This window comes from Hypanus sabinus, chromosome 7 (genome assembly GCF_030144855.1).
Source record: "Hypanus sabinus isolate sHypSab1 chromosome 7, sHypSab1.hap1, whole genome shotgun sequence".
NCBI lineage: Eukaryota > Metazoa > Chordata > Chondrichthyes > Myliobatiformes > Dasyatidae > Hypanus > Hypanus sabinus.
Window position 1 is genome coordinate 171,008,148 of NC_082712.1, and position 14,147 is coordinate 171,022,294.

Genomic DNA, 14,147 nt, shown 5'->3' on the forward strand with positions numbered 1-14,147 from the left:
TCAGACACCCAGTCCTTTAATGACATATTCTAAACATATTCAAATTAAAAATAAACTCAATTTTCATGTCATCTTCACAGTTTAATAATAAATTATTTGCAGAGTCTATAAACATTTCAGACTTATTAAAGTCACTTAATCAAAAGGAATATGGTGAAATTGTACAATAGCTGTTGAGATTTTGAATTGTTTAAATACTCCAAAAATAAAATATAATTACTTAAAAGATAATCACAAAGTTATTAACATGATAACTAACTAACTTACTAATTTCCTTTGAAGAAAATCTTTCTTCCATACCCCATGCAGCAATTGTGCAATCAGTCACAACATGGTCTTTAAGCAGCTTAGTGAGCTACTCAACAAATAACTAAACTCTAACTTCATTCAGTTTAAGGCAGTGCTCTCATCTCAGGGCAATTAAGAATAAAAGCCAGATCTGTTGGTGATATCACATCTCAAGAATGAATTTTTTTTTAGAAGTTGGACTTTACTGGTAAATAAATTGCACTGGCAGTGTTGAATCAATGCCTTGGCAGGAAAGAAACAAACGTTTCCAAATGAAATTTCATCTTCTACTAATTCTATGTACTCACAAAAATCAAAACTCCTATTTAATGCAGCCTTTTACAAAACTGAACTGTTATTTGGAAGATCAGTATAAGGTTTGAAATTATAAATTGAATAATTCTCAGAAAGCAATGAAATAAACTATATAAAATTGTTCATTTTAGCAGGTCATATATTTATTGAAATATGATGAACAGGGTGGGTGATGTGGCAGTTAAACAATTCGAAAGACTGGATTAACAATACAGGGAAGAAACCACAGTTCAAATCCCAAGACATCAACTATAAAATTTAAATTCTGACAAGTAATTAGTAACTTATGGAAAAAAATGCTTTTAGTGATAACTAGATTGTTGCAAAACAGTCATATGGGAAAGGAAATGGGACACCTGATACGCTCTCTGAGCAATTTTTTTAAGATCCTCTGAAATTTCTCACCATGTTACAATACATAGTTCAAGTACAGTACAATAAACATTGACCTTGTCATTTACATCCAGATATTTTTAAAAATACTCTGCATATCCTAATTACATTTCATCTTGTGTAACTAAATTCATGTCAGATTTGCAGATCAAAGTTAATGTAAGCTATATAGATATTTACAATTTACAATTTTGTAGCAATACACAAAATACTTGAGGAACTCAGCAGACAGCACCCAAAGAGGAAAATGAACAGTTAATGGTTTGGGCTGAGATCCTTCATCAGGACTGGAAGGAAAGAGGGCAAAAAGCAGAATAAAAGAATGGAGGGGATGGTGAGAAATACAGCAGCACAAGCAGGTGGGTGACAGCTGAATCCAGATGAGAGGGGGAAGAGACAAAGTGCTAAAAAAAAGATGCAACTTGATAGAAGAGGACAATGAACTTGGAATAAAGTGGAGTGAAGTGATGGGAAAATCATGAAAGCAGGGAAGGGGAAAGAGAAGCAGTAAGAGGAGTTACAGGCCAGAGAGGAGTGGTTAATGGAAGTTGGAAATATCGATTTTGATGTCATCAGGTTGGAGATTACCAAAACAGAATATTACCACAACAGTTCCTTTAATCTGCAGCTCAGCAGTAAACAAGGCCATAGACAGACACATCGATATGGAATTGGGAAGTGGAATTAAAATTGCTGGCCACTGGGAGATCCAAGATATTACAGCAGATGGAACAAAGGTACTTGGTGAAGCAATTCCCTGATCTGCATCATCAGGTCTCTTAGAGGAGGCCTCACTAGGTGAATCAGATGCAATAAACAACACTCATGGATTTTCACATGAAGTGCTGCCTCATCTGGAACAAAGGCTTAGGGTCCTGATGAAGGAGAAAGTGTCAAGGATGGCGTAACACACACACTTGTAGGGATAAGTACTTGGAGTGGGATCGGTGTGGAGGGAGAAATGGACAAGGGAGTTGCCAACAACCCAATCCCTGCAGAAATCAGAGCAGGGAGGGGAAGATGTTCCAGATGGTAGGATCCTGTTGGAGATGGTGGAAGACGCAGAGAATGATTTGTTGGATACAGAGGCCAGTAGAATGGAAGGCGAGGACAATGGGGACCCTACCCCTGATCTGTTGGTAGTGATGAAGCAAGGGGGTGACGTGCACGAAACAGGAGATGCATGTGAGGGAACACCCTATTATCTGCCTAAAAAAAATCTTGGAAAGCAAAGTCTCATCATACAAACAGATACAGCAGAAATTGAGGAACTAACAAAAGTAACATCCTTGCAAGTGAAAGGGTGGCAAGAAGTGCAGCCAAGGTAACAGCTGGAGTCAGTGGATTTGTAAAAACTGTCAGTAAATAACTTGTCTCTGGAGATGGAGACAGAGAGATCAAGCAGTGTCAGAGATGGACCAAGTGAATTTGAGGGTGGGATGGAAGTTGGTGGTAAATCTGATTAAATTGACAAACCCTGCATGGGTGCAGAAAACAGCACCAATGCAGTCATCAATGTAGCGGAATAACAGTTGTGGAGCATTACCAGTGCAACATTTTATACGTGACTTGCATCTAATGATTTGCATATCTTGCTTGATCTAGTAGGCAGTACTTATAGATATGGGGGAGATGAAATGAAAGATCCCCATTTTTTAAATGATCCTGTACCAACCCGATCAGTCATCATTGTAAATGTTTGAACATTTACCAAGAATTGCAGCTAAAATTCTAAACATTTAAGTTTAGCCCAATAATACAAAAACCTTAGATAAATCTTATGTTTCAGAATTCAGACAAATAATGTTTATTATAAATCTGCTTTAAGATAAACAGTATTTGGTATTGTTTGAATAAATTATAAAAGCAAGATTTCAAACTGGGGTGGGTCATAGATAAATAAGAATTTATAAATAAAGAAGCTCTTTGCTGAAGAGTGCAATTGGCATGCTTTGTTATGTTCACAATCAGGACTTAAGAGAACGTATTGGGGCTTAAGTAAATTTCTTTTTCTGTCACATCTTTGAAACCCCAGTGGGATATCAGATCTGAATTGCAAGATTCAGTAAAACAGATCAGCTTTCCAAAGTTCAGTATTTCCAGAGAGATCTTTCTTTTTACTGAGAAACTACAGGCAGTCAAGGCTCAGTGTACACATGGCCAAGAAGGTTTAAGAAAAGAAGGCATGTCACAAAGTATAAACATGAGAAAAACCTCCATCTTAAAATTAAGAAATTCAACAATTCCAAACATCCAGCAAGTACGAGCATACTGCTTCTCAATAAAAAAATAGTGATGTGGAGAAAACAAAGAAGAATTGTGAAAGAATTTGTGGAAAGCTTAACAAAACTACTGCATATTGTTGTATTGCGATAATCTCTCAATATTATTACAGAGATATTTTAGAGTTGAAAAGGGGAAGTACCTTTCATGCTAAAACTTGTTCAGGAATGCAAAAAAAGCTTTTGTAAGTATTTTCCCTGATCCAAGTGTATTCAAGCTAGTAGTAAAAGACCTGGCTTTCATAGGTAACTAAGACATTTTGAGGAAAAGCTGAGCTTTCCTGGAAACAGCTCCACAGCAGATACATAACATCAGGGTAGGTAGAAATGATCAAACAGCAAACTAATAGATATTTAAACAATGCAAAGCCGCATCTCATTCATCATGGATTACAGCTCAGATCACACCATTATACAGCTTCTTTGATAATGGGCAGAATTTAATTCAAATACTGAGGAGTAACAACTATATGACAACCAGAAAGATTTAAACAACAAAATCCAAATTTATCCTGTTGGCATGAAAAAAGGATAAGGTAATAATCAACATAACAGAAATGGATAAACAATGTGAATACCAGTTCACTCCAGCTGACCTTACGCATTAAAAAATAAACAAAATTAAATGAAACTTTGAACCATAATTTAGTGAAACTGCAGATGCTAAAAATCCAAGCAACTCTCAAAATGCTGGAGGAACTCAATAAAACAGGCAGCATCTATGGAAAAGAGTACAGTCGACATTTCCAAGACCAAAAGGTGTAGCCATGAGCACTCACATGGGTCCTGTCTATGCCTGCCCTTTTTGTCGGCTATGTGAAACAACCTGTTCCAAGCCTACTCTGGTTATCACTCCCCAACTTTTCCTACACGACACTGACAACTGCATTGGTGCTGCTTCCTGGACCCATGCCGAGCTCATCAACTTTGTCAGCTTTGCCTCCAACTTCCACCCTGTCCTCAAATTTACCTGGTCCATTTCCAACACCTCCCTCCCCTTTCTCAATCTCTGTCTCCATCTCTGGTGACAGCTTATCTAGTGATGTCTATTATAAACCCAACTGACTCTCACAGCTACCTGGACTATGTCTTCCCAGCGTATTATGCGTAAAAATGCCATCCCCTTCTTTCAATTCCTCCATCTCTCAGGATCTGCTCTTAGGATGAAGCTTTTCATTCCAGAACTAATGAAAATTAGTTCCAAGCCTCCCTCAAATAAAGGGGCTTTCCTACCTCTACCATCAACGCTGCCCTTAACTGCATCTCTTCCATTTTCAGGACGCCTGCCCTCACCCCATCCTCCTTCCACCTCTCCAGGGATAGAGTTCCTCTTGTCCTCACCTACCACCCCACCAGCCCCGTGTCCAGCTCATAATTCCGTAACTTCTGCCATTTCCAGCAGAATCCCACCACCAAGCACACCACCTGCTTTCCACAGGGATTGCACCCAGTGTAACTCCCATGTTCATTCATCCCTCCCCACTAATCACCCTCCTGGCACTTATCCTTGCAAGCAGAACAAGTGCTATATCTGCCCTACACCCCCTCCCCTCACTACCATTCAGGGTCCCAAACAGTCCTTCCAGGTGAGGTGACACTTCACCTGTGAGTCTGATGGGTTACCTACTGTATCCAGTGCTCCCGGTGTGGCATTCTGTATATCAGTGAGACCCAACGCAGATTGGGAGACCGCTTCTGCCAGAAAAAACTGGACCTCCCAATGGCCACCCATTTTAATTCCACTCCCATTCTCATTCCAACATGTCAATCCATGGGCTCCTCTACTGTCGCAATGAGGCCACACTCAGGTTGGAGGAGCAACACCTTATATCCCATCCAGATAGTCTCCAACCTAATGGCATCAGCATCAATTTCTTGAACTTCTGGTAATGCCCCCCATCCTCTTCACCATTCCCCATTCCCATTTTCCTCTCTCACCTTATCTCCTTATATGCCTACACCTCCCTCTGGTGCTCCTCCCTCTTTTCTTTCTTCCATGGCCTTCTACCTCTTCAATCAGATTCCCCCTTTTCCATTCCTGTATTTCTTTCACCAATCAACTTCCCACTCTTTTTACCCTTCCTCCTTCCCAGTTTCACCTATCACCTCGTGGTTCTTCCTCCCCACCCCACTTTTTTATACTCTGACTTCTTCAGTCCTGATGAAGGGTCTCAGCCCAAAACATCGACTGTACTCTTTTCCATAAATGCCGCCTGGCCTGCTGAGTTTTCCAGCATTGTGAGTGTTACTTATTTTTGACCTCCTTATTTTACACTTTTCCTCCCTAACTCACTGCCTTTGTCCACAACGGAGTTTGATTATAAGATTCTTCACAATCACAGATTCAAAGTAAGGAAACTGGAAATTTCACCTTACAACGGTGCACCTCAAAGATGTGTGCTTAGTCTACTGCTCAACTCTTTCTACACCAGGGGTTCCCAATCTGTTTTACTCCATGGGCCAATACCATTAAGCAAAGGGTCCATGAACCTCAGATTAGGAACCCCTGGTCTACACTCATGACTGTGCGGCTAGTCACAGCTCAGACACCATCGAGAAATCTGTTGATGACACAACTGTTGTTAGTAGGATCTCAGATGGCAACAAGAAAGTGTACAGGAGCAAAGTAGATGAACTAGTTGAATAGTATCACAACAACCTTGCACTCAACTTCACCAAGACCAAGGAATTAATCGTGAACTTCAGGAAAGGGAAGTCAGGAGAACATACAACAATCATCACTGAGGGGTCAGCAGTGCAAAGGGGAAGCAGTTTCAAGCTCCTGGATCTCAACATTTCAAAGGATCTATCCTGGGCTCAACACATTGATGCAACCACAAAGAAGGCACATTAACAGCTATACTTCATTAGTTTGAGGATATCTGGCATGTCACCAAAGATCCTAACAAATTTCTACAGATGTATGGGAGAATATTCATACTGGTTACATTGCCATCTGGAATGCAGGCCCCAATGCGGAGGATTGCAAAAGTATTGTAGATTGTAGTTGTGTTGTAGATTCAGCAAGCTCCATCACTGACACAAGCCCCCTCATTATAAAAGTCATTTACAAGAGGCAGTGCCTCTATAAAGCACCATGCATCATTAAAGACCTTCACTATCTAAAATATGAACACACTACCTTTTTTGCACTATTATTATAACTTACTGCAAAAAAAAGGAATAGTGTGCTAATAGTTATTGCAACTTACAGTATTATATGTATTGCATGGTACTGTACAAATTTTACAAATGTCAGTGATAATAAGCCTAATTTTTATTGTGGACAGCGATGATCTTGAAAGACAGCTTTATAGAATCTAAATTGAATGCAATTATTAACTATCTCGACAACTGAATTATAGAATCTTCCAATGAAGAATTAATGTTCTGTGAACAGAACTTCAACTTTAAATATTCCAATCAACAAATAAATGTGGGACTTGGATCATCAGGTTGTGTATTTGTTTCACTCCAGAAAATAAATATCAAACTTAAGGTGACACTGTCAGAGATTTCAAATGAGATTACAGCACAGTACAGGCCTTTTGGCCCACAATGTTGCACTGGCCCTTTAACCTACTCTACTATCAACTATTCCCTCCCATAGGCCTCCCTTTTTCTTTCATCCAAAATGCCCCCAAAGTATCTGCTTCCACCCCCCCAGCAGCACACTCCACACTCCCAAATCACTCACTGTGCAAAAATACTACCTTTGACATCGTCCCATAGTCTCCTCCGATCATTTTAAAATTATAGGTTTCCCCCGCCATTCAAAGGTAGAACGCTCCTATGAAACAGTTCGTAAGCCAGAATGTCGTAAAGTAGCAATTACCATTTATTTATACGGGAAAAATTTGTGAGCGTTTGCAGACCCAAAAAATAACCTACCAGATCATGCCAAATAACACATAAAACCTAAAATAATAGTAATATATAGTAAAAGTAGGAATGATCTGATAAATACACAGCCCATATAAAGTAGGAATACTTTTCTGCAATCATTGCAGCACTGTCCACCGCAGCAAAAATCTGACGCAGGCACTCTCGGCAAAAACACTTGACACAGGAGCTCTCGGCAGCACTCGCAACAAAAACACTCGGTGCAAGCGCTCTCGGCAGAAGCACTCTTTCCAGTAACCTTTAAGCTATGAAGCTGCCAAATCACACCAAATAACACATAAAAATACATAGCCTATACAAAGTAGAAATAATGTATGTGCAGTATAGTTTCACTTACTGAAATCGGGAAGACAGCAAGCACATTGATGATGGTGTATTAGGCTAAGTCATCAGAGGTTGGAGTGGTGGGACACTGGGGTGTCACCTCATCGTTGTCTGTTTCCATCAGGGCAGGAAGGTCACCTTCTTCTATGTCTGCCTGCCTCGATGTCGAAGGTCGAGGCTCGTCATCTGCCGTGGCTGATGTGGAAGACTTGAAAAACGACAGCATGCTTGACTGCTTAGCCTCGTGCATTTTTCTATCATACAGTTCTTTGTAAGCACTCAAACCATCTTGCAAATATATCCTAAACCTACGTACCCTTTCAAAATTAAAGTCATACTTTTCCGCAATCATTGCAGCATTATCAATCGCAGCGAAAATCTCATGCAATTGCTTCACGTTCAGTTCCTGGACGACTTCACTTTCAGGCCGTTCGTCACTGTGTTCGATTTCAATTCAGATTCAGTTTATTGTCATTTAAAAACCACAAATGCAATGCAGTTAAAAAATGAGACAACGTTCCTCGAGAATGATATCACAAAAGCATATGACAAAACAGACTACACTAGAAAATCCACATAACATTTGGCAATCCCCAATCCAGCGTCCGGAGAGGCTGCTTCGTATTAATATTGTTATCCTTTCCTCTTCATCTGTCAGTTTTTGGTCATGGGATGCCAAAACCACTTCAACATCATCTTCGTCAACTTCCACAAACCCAGACTCCTTAGCCAAACTCACTATGTCCTTACTTCGTTCACCACGATCGAAACGCTTAATTATGTCTAGTTTTGCGCTAAGTGTAACACCTTTACGCACTCTTTTAGGCTTTTCGGATACCTTAGAACTCATCTTGCTAACGGATGCACAAAATAAATCGACATAAAGCACAGATGATCACAGGCACGTGTTTAAGCAATGCCGGCTAGAATGCAGTTCCAGGGGAGGAGCTTGGCTGCTCAGGGCGTGCGCTGCCTTTTTTCGTAACAGTAAGAAGAACACCTTCTGTTAGCAAAAACAGGTAATTAATGTAGGTCTTTCATAACAGTGAGCTGTCATAAAGTGAACGTTCAAAAAACAGGAGACACCTGCACGTTCCCTCTCCCCTTATAGTAGATGCAATGGATGCGATATTATTTCAGCACCAATAAAGCGCACAAGTTGTACCTCAAGATGACGGGAGGTAGGTAGGTAGATTCTTCTCTAAAGTCCACTGTTGACTTGGAAACATATCACCACCAGGTCTACATCTTTGAAATCCCTACCCAACAATGATCTGGGCATATCTGACATAGTTCACTGCCTGTTCAAGAACAATTAGGGAGGTAACTGTTGGTTTTGAGTGTGAGTGGCACCCAAACTTTGAAAAGTGATTTTAAAAACTTTTCTTTTCAGATGAGTTATGGAAATTTTCCATGGCAAGCTTCTAGCCTTGGCTGGTAATACTAAAGACACTGCTGTTTGTGGGACTTTGCTACATATTGCCTTCATTAAGGTAACTACATAGAAATAACAGATATGAAGTACTTTGGATCACCTTGGCATTGTGAAAAGATGCAAAACAGTGGTGGCACAAGTTAATGCTGGTGCCTCAATTCAAGATGTGAGTGTTGCCTTTGTGGAGTTCTGCCCGCTATGCTGAATGCTCTAGTTTCCTCTCATATCACAAAAGTGTGCCAGGTGGCTTGTCTGAAGTATCCTTTAATGTAAGAAGGGGCAAAAAAAATCAAAAGGGTATTCGTGAACATCTGAGTGCAGTTCCAAATCAGCCAACTGCCCTTCATCTGTACTGCAACGTGCAAGTAAAATAAAGACTTCGATATAAATTTGTGATAAACAATTTTCCCTAAAGGTATCAAAAACATTAAGCAATCTTTATGTCTTTGCTTTAAAATGTAATTGTAAGGAGCACAATGAAAACAATTAAAACTGTACAACTTGGGAAACAATTAATTAGCACCGTAACAAACACGAGAAAATCCCACATGAATTTTACGCGGGTAACCTGTCAATTTAACGCAAATTAACATCAAACAAACGGTTTGCCTTAGGAACAAAGACGTACACTGTTATAATACTCGTTTGGATTGAGTTGCTGTCGTCTTAAGAGTTCTCGTCAAGTGTTTCAAACTTTTACAAGTCCCGGCAACAGAACTCGTGTGATTCGTGCAGACCACGCCTACTTTTACAAACTCTTAAAATGTTTTTCACTCTTATTAACAATAAAAAGTCAAACGCCAATCCCTGAATTGACATCAACGAGCTTTCTCAAACAGTTTGAATCACGATGGAATTGTTTACATATTTTTAAAAGGAATGGTCAAAAATAAGGAACGATGGAAACAAAAATTCACTAAAGGCCCTGATCTGAATCCTGTTCAAGAACAGCTTTTTATCTTTCCCCGACCCCTGTGGACATGTTATCAATTGCGATCAAGAGGGAAATAATCATTTAAAAACACCTAGAACTTGGAGAAAATGAAACTGAAAATAAGTAACTTTGAGATAAATTACTGAAAAAGGCAGTGGCCCAACCGCCTCGGACTCCCCTGTCCCCTGGACACCCACACTTGGAAAGTGTAGCAGGCCTCGAAGCCCCCTACTCGATTTTTCCTATCGCCGTTAGATAGTGCGGAAGGTTGGCAGGCGGGGGGGAAAGAGCACGTTGAAGCCCAGCCAGTCCTTCCAAACACACGCACCTCTCAGCCCGTCCCCACTTTCCTCACCTGGACTTGACGCCGCTCCCCGACCGGTCGTACGGCCACGCTTGCCCGCCTGTGACCAGCGGGTCAGTGAAGTTGGGCGCCGTGTAGTTCCTGTCCATGTTCCGAGTGTGCGCGGCGCTGGCGGGCGGGCGGGAGGCCCGGCCCTCACATGCCTCGCGCGGCCGTCGGGAGCCGCAGTCGTGGCGCTGGCGCGGGGCCTGCGAGAGCGTGAGTGTGGGGGGCGGGTATGCTCGCTATCCGAACGGGCCTCACTTTCTGATTTCTTTCTCTCTTCCCCCCCCCCCCCACCCAACCCACACACCCCCTCCGACGCTGGTTCTTCCCAGGATGCACCTCCTCCTGCTCCAGACTCGGGCAGGAGCGGAGCCGAGCCGAGCGGGCGTAAGGGAAGCCAAACGTGCGAGCGTCAGGAATTGGGGAGGGACAAGCCTTGTGGCAGACTGCTGCCCGATTGTCCAGGCCCACCGTGCCGAAGCATCTTTATAACGTTCCACCGCTCAAACTGTACTCTCCCCGGCTCTCCTGACACTCCGCCTGCCTGGACCCCACCGTCCAGCATTTGGTTGTTAACGTTATATGTTGTCTGGTCTCATATTGCAGGATTTGACAGTAGTATTTGTTTCCAAAGACTATTAATTCTCGGATGTTATATGGTCTCATATTATAGGGTTTGGTAATAAAGCTTGCTAATGCTTTGTAATGCAGGGGTGGTAATAATTTATTTACAATGCTTGCTGATGCTTGAATATCTAATCTCATAACACAGGGTCTGGTAATAGTTTGCTTTCTAAGCTTGCTAACACTTGAATGTTGTCTGGTTAGTAATTTGGATTATTGCTGTCACGTGTTTTAAGGTATAGTGAAAAACTATTGCATGGCTTCACATTTAATCACATCAGTACATTGAGGTAATACAAGGAAAAAGCAGTAACTGGAAATGTTACATTTAGATAGAGTGGATGTAGTGAGTAAGTCTCAGACCAGAAGACACATCCTCCGAATAGAGAAACGTTCATTTAGAACAGAACTTAGAAGGAATTTCTTTAGCCAGAGAGTGGTGAATCTGTGGAATTAATTGCCAAGTCATTGAGTATATTTAAAGTGGAAGTTAATAGGTTCTTGATTAGTCAGGGCATCAAATGTTATGAGGAGAAGACAATAGAATGGGGTTGTTTGGGCATAATAAATGAACCATGATGTAATGTAGTCATGATGGGCCAAATGTCCTAATTATGATCCGATACCTTATGGTTTTATTTACAGAGAAAGTGTACTGCCGGCAGACAATAAAGAGCAAGGCTATGATGAAGTAGATTGTGAGGTCAAAAGTCCATCTTATCAAAGGGACTATTCAGTAGTGTTATAACAACATTGAAGCTGTTCTTGGGCCTGGTGATATGTGCTTTCAGACATTTTTATCTCTTCCACCCCGCCCCCCCCCACCCTATTTCTTATTAGTTCTACAATATCAGAGTTTTGCTTCTCTCCTGGTACCACAATAGTTTGCTGATACTAGTCTTCACCACCTAATTACTCAAGAACTTTAATGTAAAACGACACACACAAAATGCTGGAGGAATGGAGCAGGTTAGGCAGCATCTATGGAAATAAATAAACAGTGGTTATTTTGGGCCGAGACCCTTCATCAGGACTCAGGACTTTGCTTTGGATATGCTAATATTGCAACATAGAATGTTACACTGATGATATGTTTGTATGTTAAAAATCTAAGGCAAAGCATATAAATGAACAAAATACACTCAATGACTACGTTATTCATATATGGAACCCAGTGTGGTCTTCTGCTGCTGTAGCTCATTCACTTCAAGCTTCAGCATGTTTGGCATTCAGAGATGCTTTTCTGTACATTGTAATGTGGTTATCTGAGTTATTGTTGCCTTTCTGTCAGCTTGAACCAATCTGACCAATCTCATTATCACAGTGTTTTCACCCTCATAACTGTCACAGGTTTTTTTTTGTTTTTCTGTTAACTCTAGAGACTCTTGTGTGTGAAAATCCCAGGAGACCAGCAGTTCCTGAGATACTCTAACCACCCCATCTGGTACTAACAATTATTCCACAGTCAAAGCCACTTAGGTTGCTTTAATTCTCATTGGTGATGTTTGGTTTGAAGAACAACTGAACCTCTTGACCATGTTTGCATGCTTTTATGCATTGAATTGCTGCCACATGATTGATTGATTATATATCTATATTAACAAGCAGGTGTACCTAATAAAGTGGCCACTGAGTGTATCTTCACTTCACAGATTATAGATCATTCAAATTGCTTAACAGTTTGCAACTTGCACAGTAACAAAACACATTTTAATGCTTATATAGTCAGGGTGAAATTCAGGACAAAACAGGCCCTTTGGTCTACTGAATCAGTGTGAATCATGAATCACCCATTTACCCATAGAAAGTATCTCTAAACAACTCCATGGCTCCCTTGTTGGATAAGGGAGCCTTTACAGATTATTTGCCGATCTCATTACCTTAAGTGCAACAAGATAACACACAACTCAAGCACAAGTATAGTATTATCTGAACTGAGCTGGACAGTTAATGATGTTTGTCTGCAACTATGAATCTGATAACCCTAGATGAATCATTTTTACCTCATCTCGACTGACTGAAATGCAACATTTAGACAGAGACTTAATGTAAAGATTTTTACTCCTCATGTATGTGAAGGATGTAAGAAATAAAGCCAATTCAATTCAATTCTCCATTCATTATCTTTTGGTGATAAACCAGAGAAGGTGCTTTCTATGGTATGTTTTTAATAAACAAAAAGTGATGACAAGGTTAGTTCTTTAAGCACTTGTAATTAGTGACTTGTCTCATCTGTTTTGTAATTAGTTTAATCTGTCTATCATATCACAGACTGATTTATTCTCTATAGATATTTTATTACATATCACTGCTAATATATAATCAAAAGATAGAAGAAAATTGATGAAAATAATCAAAAGGGAGTGCTTTAATAACCCTTTAAAGGCTGAAAGGGAAGGAGCAAAACAAAGATAAAGATCAAGATTAGGTGTATTTGTCACATGTACATTGAAATACGGTTTCATGGTTTACACCAAATAGGTGCTGGGGGCAGCCCGCAAGTGCCACGATGCTTCCAAAGCCAGCATAGCATGCTCATAACTTACTAACCCTAACCCATATGTCCTTGGAATGTCAGATGAAACCCACATGGTCCAGGGAAGAATATACAAACACCTTACTGACAGCTGTGGGAATTGAAACCCAATCCTATAGCTAGCACCATGAAGCGTTGCGCTAACCGCTACGGTAAAAGAAGTTTTTGAAGGAATCCTTTGTTGATAGAGCCAAAATGCTAATACCCTGTCATCAAGTGAGGATCTCCAGTGTAAATATGGGTTATGGTATATGTAATCAACATTATAAAACACACAGAATTGCTCATTTGATCTTTTTGCAAAATTGGAATGGAATGTGACGTGCATGTAAATATGTACAGTACTGGCTGGTTAGACAATGAAATAAACAAAGTGCATGTTTCTCAACATTTCTTCTTGTGATTCATAATATCTCTGAAATAAGTTCAATTAGAATAAAAACTCAAATATATGGTATAGTTCTACCAGGAGGTGGTAAGTGCTGGAGACCAAAAATGGAACTGAAAGGCTGACGAAGGAAGCAGAAAATGTTCAATATATTGGGCAGTGTCTGCAGAGTGAGACATACAGTGCCTTGAATAAGTATTCAACCCTTTGTTGCATAAATGAGTATTACAACCAGGGATTTTTATTAATTTAACTGATAATTTTATACAGTATTTGTGAATCACATGCTCCTTTTTCACAGTAGAGACCAAAAAACAGATAAAATCGTAAAGCATGAAAAACCAAAAATAAATTCAAAAACTTAAATGTCTGCAGT

At 40.3% G+C, this 14,147-nt stretch overlaps 1 protein-coding gene across 3 annotated transcripts in view; it reads right to left on the bottom strand.

The window, feature by feature from the left end:
* Positions 1–10,518, bottom strand: part of qser1 (glutamine and serine rich 1) — a 146,564-nt gene extending 136,046 nt beyond the window's left edge. The window contains exon 1 of one of the 3 annotated variants that reach the window (XM_059976116.1): positions 10,230–10,458. In XM_059976116.1, coding sequence (XP_059832099.1) covers positions 10,230–10,327 — 98 coding nt within the window. In that variant the 5' untranslated portion in view covers positions 10,328–10,458. Of the gene's footprint in view, positions 1–7,518; positions 7,734–10,229 lie in introns of those variants that run through there. The other 2 variants (XM_059976113.1, XM_059976114.1) reach the window with 2 other exon arrangements.
* Between the last annotated feature and the right edge of the window lie 3,629 nt (positions 10,519–14,147).